The 26,466-nt window shown below is 38.4% G+C and overlaps 3 protein-coding genes across 12 annotated transcripts; 2 read left to right on the plus strand and 1 right to left on the minus strand.

The window, feature by feature from the left end:
• Positions 1-411: 411 nt before the first annotated feature.
• On the plus strand, positions 412-8,345 carry inaF-D. Of its 6 annotated transcripts, none has more exons than XM_043416598.1 (4): positions 5,266-5,777; positions 5,852-5,968; positions 6,109-6,954; positions 7,328-8,345. In XM_043416598.1, the coding sequence occupies exons 3-4, from the start codon at positions 6,594-6,596 to the stop codon at positions 7,600-7,602; spliced, it is 636 nt and encodes a 211-aa protein (XP_043272533.1). In that variant the 5' UTR covers positions 5,266-5,777; positions 5,852-5,968; positions 6,109-6,593; the 3' UTR covers positions 7,603-8,345. The 6 variants fall into 6 exon arrangements, 5 of the variants coding, with proteins under 5 accessions (XP_043272531.1, XP_043272533.1, XP_043272534.1 ...); XM_043416599.1 differs by having other exon boundaries at positions 6,411-6,954; XM_043416597.1 differs by having other exon boundaries at positions 6,463-6,954.
• Positions 8,162-12,365, minus strand: LOC122409224 (U3 small nucleolar RNA-associated protein 25 homolog). Its single transcript, XM_043416582.1, has 2 exons — positions 11,053-12,365; positions 8,162-10,801 (listed from the first exon to the last, which is right to left on the minus strand). The coding sequence occupies exons 1-2, from the start codon at positions 11,413-11,415 to the stop codon at positions 8,735-8,737; spliced, it is 2,430 nt and encodes an 809-aa protein (XP_043272517.1). The 5' UTR covers positions 11,416-12,365; the 3' UTR covers positions 8,162-8,734.
• Positions 12,366-12,654: 289 nt separating this feature from the next.
• Positions 12,655-26,349, plus strand: LOC122409225 (WD repeat-containing protein 20). Of its 5 annotated transcripts, none has more exons than XM_043416586.1 (5): positions 12,655-14,604; positions 15,425-15,607; positions 17,037-18,692; positions 21,370-21,401; positions 21,763-26,349. In XM_043416586.1, the coding sequence occupies exons 1-4, from the start codon at positions 14,335-14,337 to the stop codon at positions 21,388-21,390; spliced, it is 2,130 nt and encodes a 709-aa protein (XP_043272521.1). In that variant the 5' UTR covers positions 12,655-14,334; the 3' UTR covers positions 21,391-21,401; positions 21,763-26,349. The 5 variants fall into 5 exon arrangements, with proteins under 5 accessions (XP_043272521.1, XP_043272522.1, XP_043272520.1 ...); XM_043416587.1 differs by having other exon boundaries at positions 21,767-26,349; XM_043416585.1 differs by lacking the exon at positions 21,370-21,401.
• The last annotated feature ends 117 nt before the right edge of the window (positions 26,350-26,466 follow it).

Raw genomic sequence — 26,466 nt, forward strand, 5'->3', positions numbered from 1 at the left:
AAATCCAGTTGATATTTTGTCGATATTCGTTTTTAATATTGGCCACAAGAACCACTTCCATTCAAATTTATATTTACGAGCGTATATATTCTGTTCCAAAACGCTGTCGCGGGAATAAAATTTGATTGGAATCTTACGATTTCATTCCCGTGGTTTTGCACAATCTAATTTCATAATTTCCTTAAAAATATGAATCTTCAATGTTTTGATTCGCGAGTCAATGGGGGACGACTCGTGTTTGCAATTTGGGGGGGGGGGGGGGGGGGGGGCACAAGAACAAAGTATAAATTGAAACGAAAATAGGTGTATAGCGAAATGTTGGATGGTCGCGACGCTCGAGCAGTGTGTGGTTGGGAAGAACGCTTGCGCGAGTTCGAACACACGTGGAGAATGGAATGATATAACGGACGAGCGGAGAGTTTTTTTCGCCGTACGAGGAAAGTGAAAGAAAGAGAGCTTGCAGTCTCGCGCGTGTCTCAGCTCAAAGTGCGTTCCTCGGGGTCTCAAATTTAATGAGAGGAGGGTAAAAATGTCGTTCGTTTCGTTTGAATTTATCGGGAGCTCTTGCAGAAAGCATTTCCATCGAGAGAGGAGATGCTGAGAAAAAGATTTTGGCTTTCTTCGTCCACCGCCAAGTAAACCGACGAAAATTGAGCGTTCGTACAAGATTTGAAAGAGAGAAAAGGTAAAGTGTTTGTCTCTGGGAAACAAAAACAAAGCTTCGAGTCAATCCGCTTCGGAAGGGGATAAACAAATAAAAAAAAAAAAAGAAGAAAAAAGGAAGAATGTTGGCGCAAGGAGCAGACAACGGCGGGGACGGTGCGGGGGGCCCGGACAAAGCGAAAACTGACGCTTTGTACGAAAACCGTCCAACTCATAAAAAAATCATTCGCGTAATAACCGTCATGGCGTACATGGTCTCGGTCAGCTTCGTCGCAATCGTCCTCAGCGGTTATTACGTCTTTCTCTGGCAACCCCCGAATCCGAGGCTTTTACATCGCGCCCATTTACGAGCGGATCCCCAGATCGAATATCGAGTGGAGGACGGGCCGATTTCTCGGTCGATCGAGCTCGCCGATCGCGTCGATTTGAGGCAAGAAATTCTACGGAATCGAGGGATAAAGATAAGCGATGGAATCGACGCGAATGCGGAGTCGAGGGACCTCGGAAAATCGGTGCCACGGAGGAATAAAACAGTTTCGAAGGACACTCGCATCTTCTCGGCAACGTGGAGGCCGATTTTTCAAGCTTCACTGGGAACGAGAGCTTCGGCGAACGCGGACGAAACGAGGCTCAGTCCTGTTTACAAGAGTGTCAATAATGTGCCAATAAATAGGACGGATTTCGCGACCAATGAATTCTCGAGAAATCTTTCGACCACGGAATCTGCGACGGTTCGGCTCGAGGGGAACGAATCTTCCGAGTCGTTAACAGAAGAGGCGATAAACGCTTCGACCCTGAATCCAATACTCAAGGACGTTTCAAAGCCTGACGTTGACAGCGACGGAGATAATTCCACGAAAGATCCGTTGGAAAGAAGGTCAACGAGAATTCTCGATATCAATGATCGCCGTATAATCGTCGCAGAGGCTCGTCAAGCTTTGGAAAACTACGAAGTTTCTAATGCGATGAACTCCACGTCCGGTTCAAAAACGTTTAACCTGTTTCCAGGATATCGAACGACGGAGAAAATGGAGAACGGGTTGAAAACCCAAAGCGTCGTACGGCCGAATGAATTAGGTGAGATAAACCTTGTTAGAACTTTCGATGCGGGAGTGCTGAACGAATGAAATAACGAAGATATCGATCTCCAGGCTTTTTTGTTCACTTTTCGGTTGCACAACGATCTCTCGTTGCGTCATCGCCTCGTTCAATCGACGAATATACATATTCTGAAACGCTATTTGACACCGGAGCTTTCCCGTGATGCTATTTTAACGTAACGAAAAAATAATTCGACAAGTATTCCGTTCCAATCGATCTAAATTCGTACAACCATCGACTTCCGGAACGGAAGTTTTCAGTATCGCGAACTCGAGTGACGTATTTTTGGATTCCTCTCGAGAGTACATTCGCCGATACGCGGAATTCGTTCTCGTTTAATCAAATTACCGGATTAATTCGACGATTAAACGGCTCCACCCGGAGCTGCGAGTCTCATTCATCATTTTCACTATTCCCTTTTCATCTCAGTTTAAGGAAGTTTAGGCATTAGAATTAAAGTGATGTCATCGCTTTTAAACCGATTGCATCTTGTTAAGTGAAGTGTAAAAAAAATCAGTTATATTTTCAGACAGTTTAGGAGCGTCGTTGCTGATAAAAATCAATAACAATTTGGGCCAAATAACATGTAATCTTATGGAAGTCAAGACACATTCGGTGATATCTCCGTTAAAAATTATGCTAAAAATATGAAATTTTTTGGGCAACGTGAGCAAGGCTTGCCGAATAATGTCAATTTATTCAGATTTATTAGGAGATTTGCCGAGATTATATTAATAGTAATCTGTTTCCCGTGCAGTTTTTCGAGGCTAGGATCGTCACCGTTCGTGTTTTCGACTGAGCTTTCGCCAGTTTTTCGTCTTCTTTTCCCCAACTTTTCTTTAAAGTGTGTGCAACATTGCCAAACTGTAAAATGAGACTGAAGTTTGCAACGTTGTGATGTAAAAACGAAATGATGTAAAAAAAATCTCCAAAAATTTCAGTAATTCTCCAATTTCGTTTCCTGTCGAATATTTCCAATTCGTAGTTTTTCAACCTGCACTGGTACTTTTTGAAATAAAAATTGGTTAATTAAAAATGTTTTTTCCCTCATTTCGGTAGACTCCAACGTTGCAAACTTCAGCATTGTACTGCAAACTTGCCTGACTTTCGAAAGGTACAGGTCCTAACTTTTGGGTAAAAAAATGACAGTAGAGCCTCAACTTCCTTAAAAAACTCGATAAACGATCCAGCACTTTTTCAGGAACGACTTTTCAGCAACGAATTTACGCTCGATTCCATTATTTCATTCTTCGTCTCGGAAGTGAGAATTTATGAAACTTCGTTTGAACATCGAGAACGGTTGTTTATAGCGATAAATTTAAAAAAATGAAATAACACGCAGTGAATTTTTCATTACGATTTTCAACGCCTCAATTCTTACGCTGTGCAGGGAACGAAAAATTCAAAAAGTTCGGTAAAAACACTTTAGTTGTATGAATAAGCAACGAGAATAAACATACGAATGTGAAAGCAATGGAAAAATGGTGGATACGTTTCTGCTGCTCTGTTTCTCGAATAGGATTATTCGAGGCAGGTATCGAGAGCGTTGATCGCGGTTCGTGAAAAAGCACATTTGTTCGTCTATCATAGGACGCTCTTCCACTCGAGAGTAGTAATTATCAAAGCCTTAGAAATAAATGGAAAGAGAAAGAGAGCGAGATCGAACCGAAAGGAACAGAAAAAGAGAGGGAAACGAGAAAGAACAAGGGAGAAACGAGAGAGAGAGAGAGAAAAAGCGTAGGGGTGATGCTCGAGGCTCGACTGAAACGATTATCCCTGCTGTAACGAGCATAATAACTGTACCAGGGTCAAACCTTATGGGGCTTCCTCAGGGAAAGCGTTACGCGATACGAAAAGCTTCAAAGTATATAGAGCACGCTTTTTTTTTGAAATTCCAAAGTTACCAATTTCTTTATCGATTTCTCCAAATTTCAAATTTTTTTCACCTTCCAATGTAATGAATTTTATTGTAATTTCAAGCTACGAGAGCTTCAACTTTAATCATGTTTTTGTGAACTAAAATTTGACAGAACAAATATCGCCACCAAAAATCTGCAATAGGAACGTGCACGAAGAATAAATATTGCGATAAATTGGCCGATGAAAATTTCTTTTTTCTCATACATTTTTGTTCGACTGCATTCCCTACATTCCTTTTTATTGAAAAGTCCTGAAAAATTGGTTTTTTTTGGTAATTATGTAGTTTGGATTTTTTTTTTTCAGATTTCCTAACACTTTTTTTTTTAGATTCTAAAGTATCAAAGTCCTAAATGGGGAACTGTCCTGAATTTCGAGGAAGCAAAATTTAAGAAACCAAATAGTACGCACTTGTTCATATTATCGCACTATCGTCATAAAATGGCCGTTCGACTTCTCGCGAGTGTTTGCTTTTTCGAGAATAAATAATCCGTCACCTTGAATAATTTCCTATCCCCGAATTCTCCGCCATTTCCGTTAAATGGGACGAATACTTTGAAGTTGTTGTTTATTTATGTCCGCAAGTTGAGATCTCCTCTAATAGAGAAGCTTCACGAGTCGCTGTGACACACACTACGGGGGTAAAATAATAAGCCACAAGATGTTTGTCCGTTGGGTGATCGACGAGCTTCCTCCCCCATGTACACTCAGCCCAATATAGTGCTACGAAGTCGGGCCTAATAAAGCTCCTAAAACAAAGGAGCGCCCGCGCTAACCGGCAGTTTCCCAGTCATTCAATTACGCGGATGAACAAGACACTACACCGAGTGTCAAACACAATTTATTTGATGGAAAGAGTAATGATTCCGTGCCATAATAATTCCCTCGAGAAAAGGCTTTGTAAAACATTCGGAACAAAAAAAAGACAAAATTCACTTCCAAATTCACGAATTCGAATATCCCTGAATTGAAAATGTGAAAAGCGTGGTATCGTCGACACAACGCCGTGCAGAGAGGCGTCAAAAAATCATTTTTGTTCACATTCGACACCTAATTGTCATGTCAAACAAATCAAATTGTCCGTTGCTCAGTCTTCTCGACACAAAAGCGAACTTCACTTACACTTTATACTGGTTTTTTTGGAACCGCTGCTCGGTCGAGCAGCAAACGCACTGGAAACGAGAACACTTCATTTCGATAACTAGAATTTAAGCAACTGATGGTAAATATGATTTTGAAACTGCTTTACCCATGAGCTTGCTTATCCGGTGCGAGAAAAATGATGAAACGTCAGAAAAATCGTAAAAATAAGTTTGGCAGGATCGAGGCAAAACAAAGGAGCTGAATCGAGGTCAGGAGTACGAACGTTTGCATAGAGAAGCTCACTTAGATACCTCGGAATATAATTTTTACGGAAAGGTATCGCCGATCATGATAAAAATAATTCAGCATACTCGAATAAAACTAAAAGTGAGCTCAAGTTTTCGTTGAGATTGGTTGTCACTTGTCAAAATTTGCAGTTTCTTTGTCACAACCCTGCTGCGGCTCGAGCTCTCATCAGAGGTTGCACAGACCAATGAGAGCGCGTTACGGATGAGAAGATCATTTTCATTGGTCGATCTGGAGCTTCGAATCATTTTAACCGACACTCAACTACTTTCCACTTGATGTTGAAAATCAACAGAAGTTTTGCACAAAAGGTTAATTTTCTATTTACTGCGGTTATAAAAAAGCCCCAATTTTCAGGACACCCAGTAGAGACCCCTGAAATACAGCTTCGAGTGCGCAATCTCGAAACGTTTCTGATGTGTGTGTGTGTGTGTGTGTATAAACATACTGCGTATATGCATACAAGTGTAAACTGGACGATTCTGAATGTTGATGCTTTGAAGATCCTGAAATAGGTCGCGAAAAGCGTGGGTGGGTCTATGGATTATACTTTACTTCGTGTTATCAGAGGGTACAAAAATCTTTTGATTGCATTGTTGAAAGAAACGGTAACAACTCTGAGTGACTATCAGTGGTCGTGTTTGATGTCTCGGTCTCAAAAATTACGGTAATTTGATCCGAGTGTGCTCGACAAGAAAAATCTTTCGGTGAGAAATATCCCGTTTTGGGCTGTTTTCTCTGACGCAGTTAGAATTCGGTTTAATTTTGTTCTCATTTGTAGTTGAGATAGACGGTGAACCGAGTTCGAGCGTTGGTTAACGTCGGAGATAAGGAACTTGGGGGATGTCATGATCATAACAAAGCTTCGTTCCGCTGGTTCGTGAGCAGAGAACTCGAGGTACGTTCCGTAATACTTCATCGTGGGGAGTGATCTTGCGAAGGTCACCAAAGGAAAGCTTCAAACTCGAGGACATGAGGAAGCGTTGTTTTGAATTAGAAAAACAACTTTCTAAATAACGTTTTTTCATAATCCAATAGAGTATTGATCTTCGGGAAAGCTTGGACGACGGAGCTCGAGAAAATTGAAACCGGAAGTTTTGAGAATTCTATGATTCGTTAAAATCGTGGGTTCTTCGAGAGAAAAATAAAAATACCAAATTCAATTTTTTTGAGAGCGTTTTTGATGTCGTTTCGAGTAACGGTAAATTTCTTCGAAACTAAGAATTCGCGTGATAGTTTGTAACCGCAATGATGGAAATAAAGTCAAAGCTCAACAACGAATGGAGCCCAATGCTCACAAAGATCGTACAAAGATAAATGGGTTTTGAAACGATATTTAGTTTTTGCAGAATTATGGAGGGAATGAATTTGAAGTGTTTCAAATGTGATTAGGAATGAAGGAGAAAATGTCGACGGATCCCGACATTTTTCAAAGTTGAAACAAATCGATCGAGACAAAAAATCAATAATTGGCCGATGGCCCGACATGGAGGCCAACGAATAAAAAATTTATTACACGCATAATGCAATTACCACGAAAAATGAGCGTTAACGTAATGGCAAGCATAACTCGCACTTTGGGAAATCGTAGTGAGGGCGGTACGAAACACTCGAACGAGATTAAGCTCGCTGGCGAAGAGAGCAAGGACAAACTCTACGAGCCCAAACATCGACAAAAAGTCGTCCGAGTATTAACTGTCGTAGCTTACGTAGTGTCCGTCAGTTTGGCGGCTATTATCCTCTCGCTTTACTACACCTTCATTTGGGATCCGAAGGATCATGCACTTTATACGGTACGACAAACTTCGTTGAATTCAACCTCCAAGGTCGAATGTCTCAATCTGACCATACCTGTCATCACTGAACTGTCGAGAACCATTAATGGTAATTATACCATTTCCTCGCTAGCAAAATTGGCAAGATACTTGCACACAAATTTATTCGGTTTTTTATAACGATAGTAAATAAGTTTAATTATAAATTGAGGTTAGAAAACCATAATTTCGGCACGATCCCTGTAACACGAATGCACTGATTCATGTAAATAATTATTTCGTTTAATCCTCAAATCTGATTTACTTATCGATGTCGTTCTCAAAACTCTTCGAAATTAGTGGAGATTACGAATGAATTTGTTACCTCTGTCTCGTTTTTTATGTTTTTCATTTAAACATGGACTCGAGTCTTTCGAATTTGATTTCAAGCGTAAACTTGTACGTAAACAAAAAAAAATAACGCTTCGTTTCTTTGCTTGTAGGCTCACACATTGCCAGAGTGGCACCAACACGAGCTGCAACAAATGACAGCCTGGACGACCAAAAGCACGAGAAAAACTTACCGGGCCAACCGCCAAGCAGAGATTCTCTGGTGGATTCGAGCACGGAAGACATCGATACTGTCAACGAATTGGCGCTGGAGTCCTCGCCGTTGATTGTACAACCTGAGCTGAAATTCTCTGACGAAGACAAAGTTGAAACGAAGGAAGAACGTGTCTCGCAAGAAATTGACGATTTTAATCTTTTGAGCCTTTGACTTTACCCATCGAATTATTTTACTGTTTTTTCTTAACCATTTCAAATGTCATTTTGGAACTTACGAACTAAATCTGTAAAGCCTCTGATTACGATCGGCTATTCGATCGACAAGATTGTTTCTTCGCATGAGGAATCAAGTTGATAAACTTGACACAGATTTCAATAAGTCGAAATTCTTGCAATTTATAAATATTTTCTAATCGAATTTGATGCTCTGATTGTAACGAAAATCATTCGAAAAATTGACAATATCTAAAAAAAACTTTCAATTAGTTCCAGTAAAGTTCGATTTTTTTCCGAACTGATCCTGCAGGACAGTTTAGTACAAAAAATAATTTAAACTATTCAACGAATTCGAATTTTCGCGACAGGAAAATAATCATTTTCCAATTCAAACGATTTCATATAAGAAATGAAATATCATTCAAATGAGAATTCTCGTCGAAATGAGATTCAAAACATTCGATCATTTCAACTACTGGATATTAAAATTATTCGAAACAAACAGTTGGAAGCGAGTAATTTGACTATAAAAATGATAAAATAAGCGAGTCGGGTTGGTTCAATCGAACAATTGTTGAATAGCTCCACGAAGTACATAAAAATAATCTTAAAATTTATTTGACTTTTTGGTTGTAAAGGTCCAACTGTTCTCATCCAGGTTGCACGAATCTGGTGTCAATAATTGTAGCGATATCGTTTTTCGAATAAAGATCACAATAATTATACAACACCGTTAAATATTCGTCCATTTTTTTCTATCACAAATTCTCTCGACGACTACACTGAGCTATTGAAATAAAAATCAATTTGAATTTTAATTACAATATTAACGTTTGTACCGTTGAGATAATTTTTTTGACGTTTAAGTAAAATGTACACGCACACATTCGGAGTCAAAAATCGAATCGATCATCACTTATGACAGGGAACTTATTCGCGGAAGAATTTGACGTCACAAAAGTTGGTTCAGGGTTTTTTGACTGTTAGCCTGCAAAGATGAATCTTTGACAATATTGACTTTTGAAAACGAAATAAATCGAAGACTGAAAAATAATTGTTTGTTCCAGAGGCGAGTATAAATGAGACGAAACATAATTTCTTCAAGGATACAAAATTTAATGTAGTTTTCAGTCGCCAGTCATGAGCATGTGAGCGTCTTTGTCAGAGGCTAACATTTTCCTGGCTTTTTCAGTACCGACGATCGCAGCGATTTTAAGGACGTCATATTTGCAATAAATTGTAGTAATGCTCATATTGCTTTCGGAGCCAGCACGTGGATTTTGATTGGCCTCTTGCATGAGATTGCACATTTCGTCATAGAAATGTGGAAAAGTAGGGGGTTCGTAAAAAATCAAGTGTCTTATGCCTTTGATACGAATACGACGGAAAAAGTGGAAGCGCTCGGAGTAGAGAAGAAAGTGAGCGTCGCTGTGGAAGAACATGTCTCGGGCACGAGCGATTTTTGCATCTTTCGAATATTCGCATATCTGTACGAAGCTGAATTCTTCGTTTTTCAAATAATTTCGTAGTTTGACAAAATCGAAGTAGGACGGTACGAATATGAGAGTATGATTCATGATGCTGTCTCGATATTGAGGCAAAATGTTGTTTATGAAAAACTGGAATCTCGCTTCGAGAGTCGCTTGGAAGGAACTCGTGGCTTTGAATTTGTGGAACATTTGAGGTACCTGGAGAATAACTTGACAAACGGAGCCTTTCAGGCAAGGATTAGCGAGCCTCAGTTTTCCTCGATAGTTGTGACACTTTTTGTTGAATATTGCTTGTAGCTCAGGCAAATTGATGCTCGAGAAAATCAAAGATTGTCTGTAATATTTGCTCCAGCCGTTAACGCACCAGCTTCGCACTCGTGAAAAATCAGTGTCATGAGAATTTTTAGGCTGCAAGTGTAAATGTTCGAGAACGTGGAGAAGATGATCCCAATTTTGCATGGTGAATATATCGGTTTGATCCATTATGAGTAATTCAACAGAGGCCAGAAAATCGTAGTCTCGATCGTCCTCCCCTTCGGCTCCGACGAGCATCCTCAAACCGAGCACCGAGGATATTATAATATCGGAGTTGTAGAAATCCGTATAAAGTTTGAGCGTTTTTTTCGTCACTGACAAGCCAATTTTGAAGGTGTCATCGGTATTTCCTGTAAAAGTTTTCTCGTAGTCTTCAGGTTTTGGATTCTTTCGTGGCATCGCGATCTCATTGCCGGCGAAATCCTCGAGGAAACGTTTTTTGTTGACGACCGAGCCACCTTTTTCCTCACCGATGAGAATTGACACGAGGGTCTCAACGATCTTCAGACAAGAGTGACGAAAAGGTACGATTATAAGGATCTTTGGCCTGACGAGGCCTTGGTCACGATATTCCTCGGGTATTTCTGCCATGTCGGATCTCTTGGACTTGGCTAATTTAGCGTTGTGGTGCAATACTTTTGTGCGAGTTTTCAGAGCGTGATTTACCGCGTGTAAACAATACGCTAATCGGATCTCCGAAGCGTTGTCAAAAGTTCTTTCCGTGTACAACAAATCCTGATAATTGTTCATGATGGAAAAAAGTTCCTTCTGTAGAGAGGTCAAAGGACAGCTCCCCTTGCCCAACACCTCTCCAAGATTTTCTTTGTTCGCAACTGCTATGTTATTTTGAATCTGCGCTTTGACGAACAATTTGTTCCAATCTACCTCACCGATGGGGGCGGGAAGGTTCCCTGGCTCTGCGAATTGCTTGTCCTCGAGCAATTTTGCTTTTCTCTTTATCTCGCACTCTACGCCGGAGTTTTTCACCACAGAAGCTTTTGGAATTTGAGCTACAATCTTCCCCAGGGTGGGCCAAGTGAGCTGCGAAGTTTCAACTATCGCGGGCACCGACGATACACATTTGTACAACTCGTCATTCAAATCTTTGTTCAAGTGAATTGCAAATGGATCCCTCAAATGACCCTCGTCCTCTCTTGCAGTTTCTGCATCCTCTTCCCCCTCTTCTTCTTTTCTTTCTACAATTATTTCTTCATCACTGGTCACTGATTCATCGGGTAGTTCTACAGAGTCTGAGTCCTGCTCTTTCAGCTCCGAATCATTCTCAGAGTGGATCTCCTCCAGCTCTGACGAATTGGGTGATCCCAAGTCCTGCGCTTCAAGTTCCGAATCATTCTCAGAATCCGTGTTGATCTCCTCCAGCTCCGATTCCTGCAGGAATGAACATCAGCCAATATTTTTTATCAGAAAAAAATATTTTTCACGTAATGTAGGACAAAAAATTTTTTACAATAGATTTAACTCCGGAGCCTGCTTTTTCATGTGGAAATGAAGAAAGTTATGGATCGCTTTCTTTTTTTTGACATTTTGAGAAATCCTGGCGCAAATTGAAAAACATTGGGTTTCTTGAGAAACCAAAAGAATTTTTTTGAAAATTATCAAATACGATTCAATTAATATACCTCATTCCCAGAGACCAATTTACTAGGTTCCTCATCATTATCAGTCGAGTCCTCTTCGCTTTCAGATTCTATGGCAGTTGGTTTTTGAGACTTCGTTCTTGAAAAACTAGCCAGCAAGGCTGCCATAGGGTTTTCTTCTTCTTCCTCATCGGACGAGCTTTCAGGTTGCTTCTGTTTTTGTTTTTCCTTCTCTTCCTCCAATCTTCTTCTTCTGTTTTCGATTTCAGCATTTTTTGCATCACGTTCTTTGACGTAAGACGCTTCTTTCAAATTGAATTTTCCCTTTTTTGGTTTTGGTCTTCGTTCTCGAGGGTTTTCGAACTTCCTTTTTCCACCGCGAACCGGTCTTTTGCCACGAACCATTTCAATTCCACGCAATCATACACCCATTAACGTATTGATGGTTTTAACAATCTTTAGCGTCAAATGAAAGAAATTTTAACGATAAAAACCCACGTGTTCCCCACTTTAACAGGCTCACTCGCCGGATATCCGTTGTTCGTTTGATTTGCAAATTTTTTGTAGAAAAGTATTTTTTTTCACTCTCACAACCAATAACTCTAGAGCAATCATAATTACTGTATTTTTCACTATTCAATTCAAGTTTGTGCAATCACAATTTCGTGGTTATGTCAATGACCACATGTTCGAACTTACCACTGTAGCCGATCGTATTTTCTGTACTTGCCAAATCTTTTTTATCATTCCTTCAAAAAAGTCACTTGTCACAGTGTATAAATTCATTCAAGAACCACTCAAATTCACCGTGCAGCAGTGAATCAATGAAGAAAACTTCGCGAATTGAGCCCACGTGGTTGATTTACGCGCTTCAGCTGTTCGAAGTTCGAACGTCACTCTCATACAGTTAAAAATTTAGTCGCAAGAGGGCGCGGCATTCAGCGAGGATCAATTTTTCGCATGCATCGTCGCGACGATCGAGCTTATAAAAAAATCAAAACATATATAAAATGCAATTCTGGAATGAGTAAAGATCGATAAAATGATAATATTCGCTAATAATTTTTATAGCACAAACGTTTACTAGCAGTATTTCAGGTCGAATAACTTGAGTTACAGAGACTTTTGACGTTATCCTATGTACTATATAATCAATTGATTATGCATACGGGATGACTGTACTACCACGAGTCGAGTTTCGTCTGCAAAGACAAATAAGTGGATAATTGTTGAATGACTCTGAGAACGAAAATTAGCCTGTTTAATTGAATGATTAATTCCGTTGATTCATATTCAACTCTAGTCGTCGCGGCGCTCAATAACATTGGAATGAGAACATTGCGAAAATGCATGTTTAAAAACTGAAAAATAGAATTACGACCATTAATTTTCTACACCAATTTGAGGCTCTCAGACGTACAGTTGAACCGAAAATGATAGAATTATGAAAGGGAGAAACAAAAACTAGTATTGTTTGTATCAAGCTTCGATTTCATTGCGTCACCAATTTACTCGGAATCACAAGAATTATCGCCACGTTCGAGCGCAGCGCCACTCCACTATCAGTGATTTTTTTATTCTATGTGCAGCTTTATTGAATGAATTGCGATTACACTTGCAAAAGGTATCATCCTCATGACAGTTTGAAAGTTCACGTTTCGAGGTTAACCAACTATATTTATTTATTTATTTAACATCAAAACAGAGTGACGTAAGGAGTGCTCATTTTTTAAATAATTCATGTCCCGGAAGTGACGTAAGAGCATACATACACGGTGACAAGTTTTTTTTAATACAAAGTTGATGTATTCTTTTCGCGAAGAATTTGTTGATATTGGACCGAGCTTTTAAGCGCACGTCATATTCTAACAGCACGATTTCAATCAACGGTCGATGAAATTTTTATCCAATGTTGTGACTCCACGGTCTGGTAATCATTTTCTCTGTGAAATGCTTTGAAATAATAAACATTGGGGCACGTATAAATGTAATATGCGATAGAAACATATACGCCGATAACTCGTGAGATTTGGTTGTGTTTCTATGTAGTATATGGGAGAGCGCGACTCCACAAGCTCCACATAACGTCGCAGTAATAAACACGTATATATACGCGGTGGATATTACGGTCGAGAGAGGAAACAGGAACTCGGGAATTCGACTAATCAGCTCCCTCGCTGAGGTTGTTTACAAAATATCCGGTGATCGTTGGTCGGCCGTTTGATCGCGGAGGGACCGAAGAGGGGGACAAAAGACAGCAGGAGGTACAAAAAGTAAATAGCGAGAGTACTTTTGTCCACGCGCGTAAAAGAGATGGTACGATTCGAACAATAATATAAGAATAAATATAAAAACATGTATTTGAGAGTGACACCATCGCTAGATTTCGTGTACGTGATGTGTAGAGACGATAAAGCAAAAAGTGAAATAAATAATTGTTGGTAAATGTACGGTGTCATGGCAGCTTGAATTGATATTTCACGTACAAACCAACGTTAAATACAAATACGATTGGAATAATGTGCTGTTGTATATTCGGGTTCAAAAGATTCATGGTTTCGCATATAGGTGAGAATTTTTCGAAGCGTTTCGTAATCGCGAGCACGTTCGTTGTTTATAGCTTCATACTTACCGCGCGCAGAGTCCCTTAGGCTGCCATGTTTAAATTGCGATTACGCTGCCAAGGTCACATGCTATACCAAATGTTTCGATATTAAAAAAATGGAAAGTATGTACGATTCGTTTTACGGCATATTCTAAACACATTACCGGGAGATTTCCGAAAGACTTCCACCCCTCTGGTGTGCCAACGTCGAAACACTTGGGAAATCGTGAGAGAACAGAGAACAAGAGAGAGAGAGAGAAAATGATGGATGGGTAAAGGATAAGAGAGACGGAGGGATGAGAATTGCAGAGCACACAGCGGCGAATTCAGGCGACTACGATGCGCACGCATCAATAACATAAACCCGAGCTCTGCAGCGCTCTCTCGTATGATTATATACGATTGTGTACGAAGCGTAAGTGTGATATTTGGATATGTGTTGGATCGGGGTGCCCTTCGCAGGCCGCTAACGGTGGCCAGGTAGACGCGAATAAGCGCGACTCGTACACTACTTGAGTATGTGATAGAAAAAGAGGGGTGCGGAATAATAAATTCATTTGAGGATAACGACATTTTAGATTGTGAGGTTTTGCCTCTCGAGTTACCAAAGGTGCGCGCGGAGGTGGGAGAGGTCGTGGCAAATAATAAAATTCGCTAAAAGCTCACTTATTTAGCACCGTGTGTCTGATGAGCTCCACCATTGAGCCTCTGGTGGTAAGATGGCTGTGCAGTTGGACGGCGGGGGGAAGGAGGACTTGAAAACACAATTTGTCACGCGGGAAGGTACATACAAACTTATGACATGGTCCGAATATTCGAGGCCGAACAGGGTAGGAAATACCGATACTCGGGGAAGCTCATCCGTAAGAGTATCCTTCGTAACTCTACCGGATCCAGCCGATCCAACGGGTACACAGGGTCTCGGCGATCGTATGTGCTTCAATTTTGGCAAAGAACTCTACGTTTACGTCTATCGGGGTATCAAGAAAGTGAGTTACTCTAAATCTCTGACTCTCTATCTGTCAAAGTCTTTTTTGCCCTTCGTTTACACAATATTTCAATAAATACCAAACCGAATATTGCCCAATACTTAACCTATAAATTCACTCTTTCGACTCCATCTTTATACACCTATGTCCTAAACGACACACCTATATTTTTCATCGAGAAACGCTGTTGTTATTACACGGTAATTCAACGCTGACAATTCCTATATCGATAACTGCTCGCCTCAGATTTTCTCGGCATATTTTTCTTTTATCAATTTTTCACGAACCCGTCGTTTTACGAGCTCGACAAAATTCCCGGTATTTTTTCGCACGTTCGCTCATAATCCTTCACGTTTATTCAGTTTTCGATCTTTCATGATGTCGTATTCAAACGATTAATAGCAAAACATCGATCCTTAATATTTACCTCGTTCATTGTGATATATACTTTGAGATTTCAATCTTCTGTTTTCTCAATTTAAAATCCTTTTTTTTTTCCTCTGCACACCAGTATGATGAGACGAACAAATCTGTGGCCTTGTAATGTAACTTATCCCTCGTGACGCACTATTTTCTTGAGATAAGATACTTTTTTAATGATAATCAGCATTCTGTACCGATGCTAGGCTAAACCAACAGTCTGCTTCCACATACAGGCCTACTCCTGTTTTTCTTGTAGACACCTATGTCGCATAATTGTCGTTACGATATTTTTGCCAAAAAACATTAACATGCATCGATACATTTAATAAAATACAATCCCTTGAATGTACATACTTGAATCGAACAAGATATTATCAAACATTGGAATAATCTTCAGGCTGTGGATCTGAACAAACCAGTGGACAAGAAATTATACAAAGGCACGAATCCGACCTGCCATAATTTTAATCAAACAACTGCGACTGTCGATATCGCTCCTCTCCTCGTGGGCTTTTCAACTGGTCAGATTCAACTCGTAGATCCTATTAAAAGGGAACTCAACAAGTTATACAATGAAGAGGTACGTAAATACTAATTTTCAGCTATTTTCAAGTTTATGCCTTTCAATTGCGGTAACTCATTAAAATACATATTTCCTTTTTTATCTTTGAAATAGGATCTTTGTTTTTTCCAAAGTATTTGTATGTCGAACAAAAATAGATTGTTGTTGAAATTTTAATTGATGACAAAATAAATGGAGACTAGGAAAGAATGTGTGATTCTTTGGTGTGAATTTTGACATTATAATCTTCAATGGTACTAAAACTTTCATTCTTAGAATGCAATAACTGAACTGATTCGATTTGTTGATTGTTTCAATATGGCTTTGTAAGTTCCAAAATATTATCACTTTTTGAAATTTGAGGCTCTGAGGGAAGGAATGAATCAAGGCTTTCGGGTTTTTGTATAATCTGCAGCGAATTTTACTGCATTTTTTTCAAAGGACTAGCGGAATAAGAGAAAGCAAGATACTGAGTAATTTTATATGATTTGTCCCAAAGATTTTTAGTCTTGTACTAAAGTTTGTAATGTTTTCAAGATTTGATATTTATGCTTCAGTAGCATATACTACTTGGTAGTGTCTGATTATGCAATTTTTTGCATTATGAATGTTAATAGGCATCAAAGCAATTGTCGGTGACAAGAACATAAAATTTGAATTCCAAGTGATTTTTTATTGACGAATTTCGAGGCGTGTGTAGCTCGATTTATAATCAAATTCATTCAGCAATTTTTACTGGACGAATACTCATGATAATTTGAGAAATTGTAATATTGCGTGGCTTTCGTTTCTCGTTAATACAAACAAGTCATTGATTACTAAACCAAATTTCCATTTTTTATATCGTGATATAAAATAACAAATAAACAGCATGAAACATGGAATAAAAAAGGATCGGACAAAATTACACAGACTTTTCCATTGTAAAAACGCAACGTAGATCCGGAAAATAGTATTTCTCAGAGAAATTTACTAAGCTCGACGTTCTCGAGATAATTCTCGTACGAGTAACGAACGCTTATCACAGAAAAGTGGATAATAGCGAACGCTCGGCGTAACAAAAAAAAATCAATTGTAATAACAAAATTGAGGTAGCTGCTCGATTGTTGCACAATTTAAAACGTTTGCAGAATTCGTTGAAACGAAACTGAAAACGAAAAAAAAAATTAGAATCCTTTAAAAACTGTCAAATCAGGATAAACGAAACGTACGAATGGAAACGTTTTTGTTACCTTTTACTAGTAAAGATGATTAGTTCCTGAAAACTTCCTGTGAATCAATGAAAGTTATAAGCTTTGTAACTGAACAAACGTTTGGAGTATTCGATTAAAATGACTACGCGTTTTAAAAAAATTGTCAGAATATCTTTTTAAATGTATATCTTAATATGGTCCATTTGATAGTATAACGAAGGCAAATCGACTGAATCTTGAATTTATTGTTTCAGAGGCTCATAGATAAGACAAAAGTAACGTGTATAAAATGGGTGCCGGGATCAAGTAACCTGTTCCTGGCGTCGCACAGTTCGGGTCAGCTGTATCTGTACAATTGGGAATTGCCATGTGGGACGACGCCGCCGCATTATCAGCCGTTCAAATCGGGCGATGGTTTCGCAATTCACACGTGTAAAACGAAATCAACTCGTAACCCATTGTACCGGTGGGTGATAGGATTGGAGGGTTGTTGCATAAATGAATTTGCGTTCAGTCCATGCGGCTCGAATCTCGCGGTGGTATCACAGGATGGATTTCTCCGTGTGTTTCATTACGACACGATGGAGTTGGTGGGTTCGGCGAGAAGTTACTTCGGTGGTTTTTTGTGCGTATGTTGGTCACCGGACGGTAGATACGTAGTGGTAGGAGGTGAGGATGACCTCGTGACAATATGGAGTTTCAACGAGAAGCGTGTAGTGGCGCGTGGTCAAGGACATCACAGTTGGGTGAACGTAGTGGCGTTCGATCCTTTTACGACATCGTACGGTGATCACGAGGGTGAATTTAGTGGTTCGGACGACGAGACTGTTCCGCAGCAGCACAACAACCATAACAATTATCACGAAAAGTCGACGAACCGAGTTGTAACGAACAACAGTGGTCAAACGGCGATTGGTTTGTCGCACTCGAACAGGAATTCGTGCGGCTCGGAGCTTCGTGTTTCTGGTGGTACGTGTTACCGTTTGGGTAGTGTTTCGGAGGACACGCAGCTTTGTCTCTGGGACATTACGGAGGATGTGCTGAGGCAACCGGTGTGCGCCAAGTCTCGAGCGTCGGCAGCTGGTTCGGGCACGTTTACCTCATCGGGAACGTTTACCAGTGGCAATGGTTCGACGCTGAATCACGTCGGCAACAACGCCAAGCACAATAGCACGAATAACGCGAGTTTTCGGGATTCAACGAATTACTTCAACAACGAGATGGCTAGCAACAATACGAGCACGACTCCGGGAACGACAACGACAGCAGCAGCATCGTCAACGACAACAACGGCATCAGGAACGATAACCACAACGACGATGACGAGTACGAATTCTTCGACGACGACGACGACCTCCTCGACCTCGACTACCACGGCTGTATCCACCGTTAATTCTCTGACTCAGAGGCTAGCCGGGCTCGGTTTTGGCGATCGTAAAAACGCAGTTACGTCTTCAACCGGTGGTAGTGGTGGTGGTGGTGGTGGTGGTGGCGGCGGCGGCAGCGGCGGCACCGTTCCTGCCGCTACCGACAATCACAAGAGAAACTTTAGTCTTACCTTGCGCGGTAGCGGTACGAGTAACAACAGCAATACCACTGGATCTGTTAACCCGAGCCTCCACAACAGTGGGCCCGAACTTAAATCTGGTAGTAACTCAAACTCCGGTCATTTAAACAGTGTCGGTGGAAGTTTTGGTGGAAGTAAAAAAATTGCTAACGCTATGGACGATCCAATGAGGTTGATAGGTACAGCCTGGTGTCCAAGATTCGACGAGTGCCCCGTACTAGAGCCGCTAGTTTGCAAAAAATTGGCCCACGAGAGACTGACTGAATTAATATTTAGGGAAGATTGCTTCGTAACCGCGTGCCAGGACGGATATGTTTATACGTGGGCTCGGCCTGGTCACATGGTAGGTCCTCTCACGATAACCAGCACACTTCATAGGCCACATAATCATAGCAATCCTCACACCAATATCAATTCCATGCGACCTAACGATCTCTGATGTAAACCCTCCCACCACTTTATTCACCACTTCACCAAACCCACCACCGCTACCTACCACTCTCTATATTCACTTTCGAACCTCCGTCAAGTAGAATTAAATCATTCATCTGTATATAATAGAGTAGAGTTTTAGGTCCGTACTTTTCGAATGAAACGATCATTATTATTACTACTACTATTAATACTACATATATATATATATATACACACACACATATATATATAAAATGGAAGATCTGTAACGCTTTCGGCAATTTGTCTCTTGTCAATAACGCATATTACTTGGTAATGCGCGAATAGTCTCCGAATTTCGAATAATATGCGAATAATTTCGAAATGCTCAATTGTTTGAATCCACATTTGATTCCAACTTTTTTTTCTTTTTTTTTTTCACATTATCCGCTTCGGACGCTTTTTGTGCATTACGTTTCAGCCAATGGGGATGCGCAAGACTCAGGGGTTACTTCGGGTGAAAGTATTAGACGTATTAGTCAGTGATTTGAAAAAAAGTAAGGGGGAAAGGAGAGAGACGGGACAGGAGGACTAGTGTTGGGAAAACACTTAAGTGCCATTTGAGAGAGCGTTAGAGATCTTCCAAGTGTCTAAAAACTCATACTAGATATGATTATACGCAGAATCGTTATGGCCAAGCAATGCTGTGAATTATGTAGCGATTTTTTCTTTTTCGTTTATTGTTATTATTATTATTATTATTATTGTTTTTTAAATTACGATCGATCAGGGTTTTTGCAATCGTTGCTCGTATGTATATTCGTCAGAATTCAATGAGTTTTCGTGAATTAGACTACAAAAATTTTTCAGATGTTTCATAGTTAATTTGTTGGTTTTATTCGATTCGCACTTATTTGAGAAGTTTCATTTTTTTTCTATTTCACTGCTCCAACGAATCATTGTATTCGAAGCTCTATCGATCACTGAATGCTGTTACTTTAAAATCGTTTCGTTTTAATTGATTATTCTTACACTGGTTGGGCAATTGTCGTTTTAAATTAGTTCAGATAAATTTTCACTTTGAAAGTTTCTTTCACGAATGAAAACCTTGTTAGTATGTGATGATCGTATGGTTGAACAATTCATTTATTGCTACTGCCTCTGGCAAGATTATTGACATTCCAACCTGCTTTTTTACTCGAAGGATCTCAACAACATTTATTCACATTTTTTCTTTGATTTTATTGGCCAATCTTTCATATCGAGCATGCTTGAAATGATCAAGTTTCTACAATGAAATTTTCCACTGTGTGAAATTATCGAGTTTAATAATTTTTTTTTTTTGAAATTTATGCAGAATGAAAAATGATCCCCACGAAAATCGAACGATATTAAAATCTGTATACTGAAGATTCGATTTCTACGATATACACATACGAACAACCGTCATTTTATCGTGACATCATTTTACTCATACGTTTATTCCCTTTTATTAAAACAATGAAAAGGACCTGAAAGGTCATGTTTTCGGCAATCGCTGAAATTTGCTTGGTTAACGTTATTTATCATGGATTTAATTCATACGCTATGGCTTGAAAAGCATGTTTTGCTAGTTGCCCATTCTATTGTGATGTGCAAGCGATAAGAGAATGAGAGCGAGAGAGAAAGAGAGAGAAGAGAGAGAAAGAGAGCAAAGAAATGAAGAAAAAAAACGTTGTATTTATATTTACGCCCTTTCACAGCATTCGCTCTCGGTTATGTCTGCGTCGGAAGAGAAAAGAATTTTTTTAAAAAGTGTCTGGTCAAAGAAAGTTCACGTTCGTGAGGAACAATGAAAGAAGAAAAAACAGTAAAATGGAAAAAATAACAATAATAAATAATAGAAGTAAAAAAAGTCGCGTCAAAAATTACGAAAATATAAATATATTTATGTCTGGTTTGCATCTTTGAGAGTAAATATCGTTGTTTTGCGCTCCCATGTGGTCTTGTAACAGGGCAGGCCCCTCAAATCCCACCCTCCGCTCTCCTGCAAAGAGTTTTTAGCTTTTATGGCTTAGCCAAAAACCTTAGAGAAGCTATATATACACATATATACATATATATATGAATTATGCAGCGAGGATCAATTCACCATCTGCCCCCCTCACTTCTCCCTTGAAAATAATATCGATAATGTGACGTTTAATCCTTTGTTAAATACAATGAATTGCCTTGTTGTAAAATAAAACAAAGAAAAAGTTAATTGAACAAAAAGTAAACGAACGAGAAAAAGATATCACGAAAACGAAAATAACTGCTGCTTGCTTCCTGCTTGATTTTATGCCAGATTAGCACTATCGGAAATACAGCAAGCTCTAATATGATCGTTGAAAATATTAACAACGCAAAAGTAAAAAAAAAAAAATGATTCCCAGTACTCTTTACAAATCCAACTTGCTTTTCGTTCTTTCGTAATCAAGATAAAATTGTAAGAAAAACATATTTTTTTGTACGAGATTCGATAGAACGAAGCTTGCATTTGTTTCCTGTGCTGGCTGAGCAACCATTTTGTTTTTCCTTTAAAAAGAAAGAAAGAAAAAAGAAACTAGAAAGATTAATGATCTGTGCGATGCTTTGGCTCTTGCAAGATTCCGTGGATGCCGCCCTGATTTATCGCATGGTACGTATGACTTATCGTTTCTTTTATAATTCGTTGAAACTAAAAAAGAAGAAAAAACCAAAAACAAACAAAAAAAACAAGAAAACGTGGAAGTTTATTTTAAAAATAATTAGACGTTGAAGAACACTGCTGGAAAACTAGAATAGTCCATGCTTTACACGCTGTAATGTTTTTTTTTCTCACGTCATCTACGAGGATAACGTCGACAGTTTTATTAACACAAAAAAATCATTTTACATAATGATACTGTTTCCGGCACGCTTTGTACGACGAATTTGATTGTACGCATGAATTACCATGAGGACGAAACTCGCACTACTCAAACTCATTTCGCTTACAAATTTTTTTCATGTGTTCGCAGCCAGGTATCGGACAGGTAGGGGGTGCCCTACACGTCGTCAGTCCAGGTGAAAATGGAGGAACTATAGTATAGCCAAGCTCTGGGACTAGAACAACTTTAATTCATCGATCAAACTACTGGGGCTCCTTCGAGAAGATAAATATTCTACTTTCGATGAGATGTCGCATGAACAGTATCCATCGACAAGGCCAGAGATAATCGCAGTGTCTCTTGTTTGTCGTATCGAATGAGCTATGAAATTTACGGTTTGGAAAGGAAGAGAAAGAGAGAGAGAGAGAGAGAGAGAAAATAAATGAAACCAGCAAGTTCGATCTTGAAAACATGATCTGAATAGCTCAAAAGACAAATATTTATGAGCTAGATAATCCTGGGATAGTTTGTATCATTTTCACGTGCTTTTTGTACAGTTTGTAACAAGATAAAAAAAAAACATGAAACGAAACGAATTGGTATTTATCGATTGAAAGTTTGGAAATGCGAAAGCTCGTTTACGAGTTCGTGTTTTTAGAGTCGAGAACAAGGAGTTTACAGCCTGGGGCAAAATTATCCATCTCGGTTAACTTTATAGTGATATTTTTCATTCCGCAAAAAACTTATTCGAACCGATCGAAAGCTTATTGAAAAAATAATCAAAATTACTGAGCAACTTGACGTCGATTTGATCAAAGATTTCGGCTATTATCAACGTACAACCAAAAGTGATCGAAAGAATATTTTGGAAATGATTATTTGAGTCAAATGGGAGTTTAACTTGACCAAATATTCTCACGAATCAAAAGAAATGTTTGAAAAAATCTAGTTAATACAATTTCTGTCGAAATTTATAATTGCAATTTTTTTTTCTATTCTATTTCGTACTATTCCATGCTCACAGCTGTCCAGAAATATTTTTTTTTATTTGTTAAAATATATCACATATTTATTATTCAAACAACTACGAGTAATTGGACAATGACAGTTCAACGATTTAGAAAAAATGGTTCAATAAAAGTGATAATAAGTAACGGAAAAATTGAATCTCGATTTGAAGTAAGCAGAATTTGTAAAAAGACGATAATTGTTTCGAGGAAAAATTTCACAATAAAGTTCGCCTGGACACCAGTGATTTTGATCTAGGATAAAAGTCGAAGCTTTTGCGCCTTCGTCCAGTTGATATGCTTCATCATTCCAATTTACTCATTCACGTTGGGACAGAAAAGAGTAGCAAGAAAGAGAGAGACAGGCAGGAAGAGAAATAAGAAAAAATATATTGTTTGTGCATGATAAATCGTCAATTTGAAGAATTTTATACGAGCGATTCGATAACGATATACAATATATGACCAGATTCACAACCTTTTGATTACAGTCTATGAGCTTGGATCAAGTCTTTAGTCACTTCTGACGAAAATCAGTTTAAATTAGCAAACTTTTCTTCAATTAATATTCCCACAAAATTGTTCCTATTTTTGAAATGCTGCCTTTTGAAATTTTTCAGTTCCAAGTCCATTCTACCAAGTTCAAATTCCAAGCATCGTTTTTCTTACAGCCTACCATTTCGAAACAAAAAACCAACAGAAAAATCGCTCACCCAAGCTCGCAGGCTGTCCTAGAAAAGTAATGGATCTGCCCATATATATATCTATATATATGCATATATATATATATGTGAAAAATGGAAAAGAAAATAGTGAAATACAGTTGCATCATCGATGGACAATTGATCGAGGTTTCAAAAATATATTGATTTTATCGAAAATCAGTTTTCCATGTTAAACACACGCGCGCGGGCGTATATGTTTGATGTACCGCGTACGAGCGAACGAGCGATTGTAGTTGTATGGTGTGACCGGTGTGAGAAACGACGCGTGACGAGGAAATGTTATGATTATTGCGAATGAAAAAAAAATGAACATTTATTCCGAGATGAAATTAGGATAATTTTTTAGTTGAATTTGTATTATTTCGAGGAAAAATTCCTCAGAGGGTGTAAATATACACGTTACCGAGTTGTTAATTTTATTTGTTTGCAAATATATAATCAATCGACATTTAAAAGCTACGTTCTCGAACAAAAAATTCATTTCATTTGAAGCTTAGTGCTCTCTCGGTAGGACGAGAGAAATCTTGTGAAATTTGGTCATCCCCGAAATGGAGTGACCATTTATTTTTTATAACGAATAAGAACTGAATGGAAAAATTTTTGAATACTTTTGTGCTTTTTTGATTTTTTCATAATAATGGAAATTTATTTTTGTCTTCAGACTCAAAGTATACACTTTGAAATCAAATTTTTCGGCAATAATATTCATAAAAAATTGTTCATCAAATTCATTTCGTCAATTCATCGAAAACCCAAATCTCGATTGAATGAAATTTTTGTCCGCGAATGTATGTGTTAAGCGTCTATTTAGTACAATTAATCCTGAACTGAAGTTCGTGTCCAGGCTTTAATGGTTATTGGGTTTATATGAATTTCGAAGCCTTCACAGAAATTCATTCATCTACGATTGATTATTGTAATTTCGTAAATCCACGATGGGTTCGGAATTGAAAAAATTTCGAGACTCCTGCCTCACGAACGACGTTAACACCTTGCAGGGTAACACGATGGAACACTCGAGCGGTCACTATTCAATTTGCCTTAGTAATAAAGTAAGTGAAAAAGCCGCGAGCATGATTTTTGAGACCGAGGCCTGAAAACTGAGGATACACTTTGGAGTTTTTTTTTTTTCTATAAGATAAAGTGCAGATACATAAAAAAATATAAAACATGCATTTTCTCAAGGCGAAAATATATTGAATTATTATGGTTTATCTATCGAAGAGAAAACCAAAATTAATTGCACAATTTAATCGACTAAAATCGTCCATTGATTCGAGAACAAAAAATCAAGGACAAAGTATTTTTGTTGCTCGTTCGCGTGTCCCGAGTTTTTCTAATATGTAAAAGAGTTAACCCTCAAATAACTGACATCGAAATTTGCAATGTTAAAAAGCAACGAGAATCATTTCGAAATTTATGAAAAATATCCTCCAACCTATTTGTTGTATTCGTTGATTAATTTGTTCAAAAAACGTCCCTAAAATGTGGCTCGTTTTTACAATTCGTATCTGCATTGAAATATCGAGGCAACATTCGAAGGAATAAGTCGTTGCAGTTCAACGATGCAAACTTCGACGTCATAGCTAGTCCCGATGTTTCAACATTCCGTGAAAATTCACGGGTACGAAAGAAGGATCAAATTTTTCAAGCTCAAACATTAAGTGGCCACAATTGTGTAATGCGTTATAACGAATGCAGATACACGAGGAAGAGACAATTGGGAGAACGATGATGATTGATAAGTCAACCAACCAATATTTCATTGGGGATTATAGTCCTCCAATGCAAAAGTGTATTATAATAAACAGAGAGAACGAAAGAAAATTGAAGAAAGAGAGAAAGAAAAAAGAAAGAAAGAGAGAAAATGGCAAAGTATAAATACCTATAGGTACTTATAAAATATTATCGTATAAGCATATATTCCAAATAAGATATTCCAAAAGGCGATATTACATATATATTAATTTATAAAAAGCTAGAGTGTTGACGAGAAGGCTAGTAGTTTCAAATATCTTTCATTTAGGTTATCTGCGTACATGTATTTCTCATATGTGTATATATAACTATAAATAAATGTGTATATATGCACATATGGAAAATGCAGACTTCTCTGTTACAGAAAGGGAGAATGTTTGATGTTTCTCTCAATAATTGAGAATACAGAGTCGATCGATGAGTTGAAATGAAAGGGAGGAATATGAATCGGAATATTTGGCTATTGTAATAGCGTTTGTTTCGATCAAATTTTATTCGGATGAGAAATCGGAGACAAAAACGCCTCAATTTGGCCGGCTTTATTCTCCATGAGATGGGCGAAGGAAAAGACGCGTGTGTTTGGTATTTTGGTTATTTGTTTTGCAGAGGTTGTATGAAATAGAAAAATTTGCATCAATTTTAAGGTTCTTTTTTTGTTATATTGAATAAGAAAACTGATTTTTATTTTGTTGCAATATTGTGTAAAATGGTGAATTTGAATTTGCAGCTTTGTTCAGTATTTTTATTATTTAACAAATGAATGAAAATAGATAAAAGTGTGAGCGGTCAAATTGATGCGTTAAAGTTTCTCAAGAACAAGAATTTCCCTACTGTTTTCAGGTGAAAACACGATATGATGTTGGGAGAGAAGCGAGGAAGAGAAAAAAAGTGCTCGTACAAAAATTATCATATTTTTTCATACATACACGACGATACAATCCTCGCACTATATTGAAAAAACGCAAGGAAAATCTTTTTCTATTCGCATGCATTGATTCGAGTCTCGAGTCTCTTCGTTTGAAAATTCATGAAGCTCTGGACGCCGGTTTTACTTTACCATTCGAAATATTTACATGCGTTTTTGTGTGTTACAATATTTACGCTCGGTGTGTTTTACCACCGCAGGATCGAACAAAGACACGATTGTTTGACCGGTAATAAGCGTTTGTCCCGGCGTTGTTATCGATCATCATCACGTGTGTGTAAAAATAAAAACAAAAACAAAGAAATAAAAGAAAATTATGTTAGTTCGTTCTTGTATGACATGTTTTGTTATCTCTGTATGTAGTACGTACAACATTGCGGCGTGAACGCAGCGCACGTATAAAGCCTGTCTGTCAACTCGTGTACCAGTTGTTTTTTCC

Source organism: Venturia canescens, chromosome 4 (assembly GCF_019457755.1).
Source record: "Venturia canescens isolate UGA chromosome 4, ASM1945775v1, whole genome shotgun sequence".
Taxonomy (NCBI): domain Eukaryota; kingdom Metazoa; phylum Arthropoda; class Insecta; order Hymenoptera; family Ichneumonidae; genus Venturia; species Venturia canescens.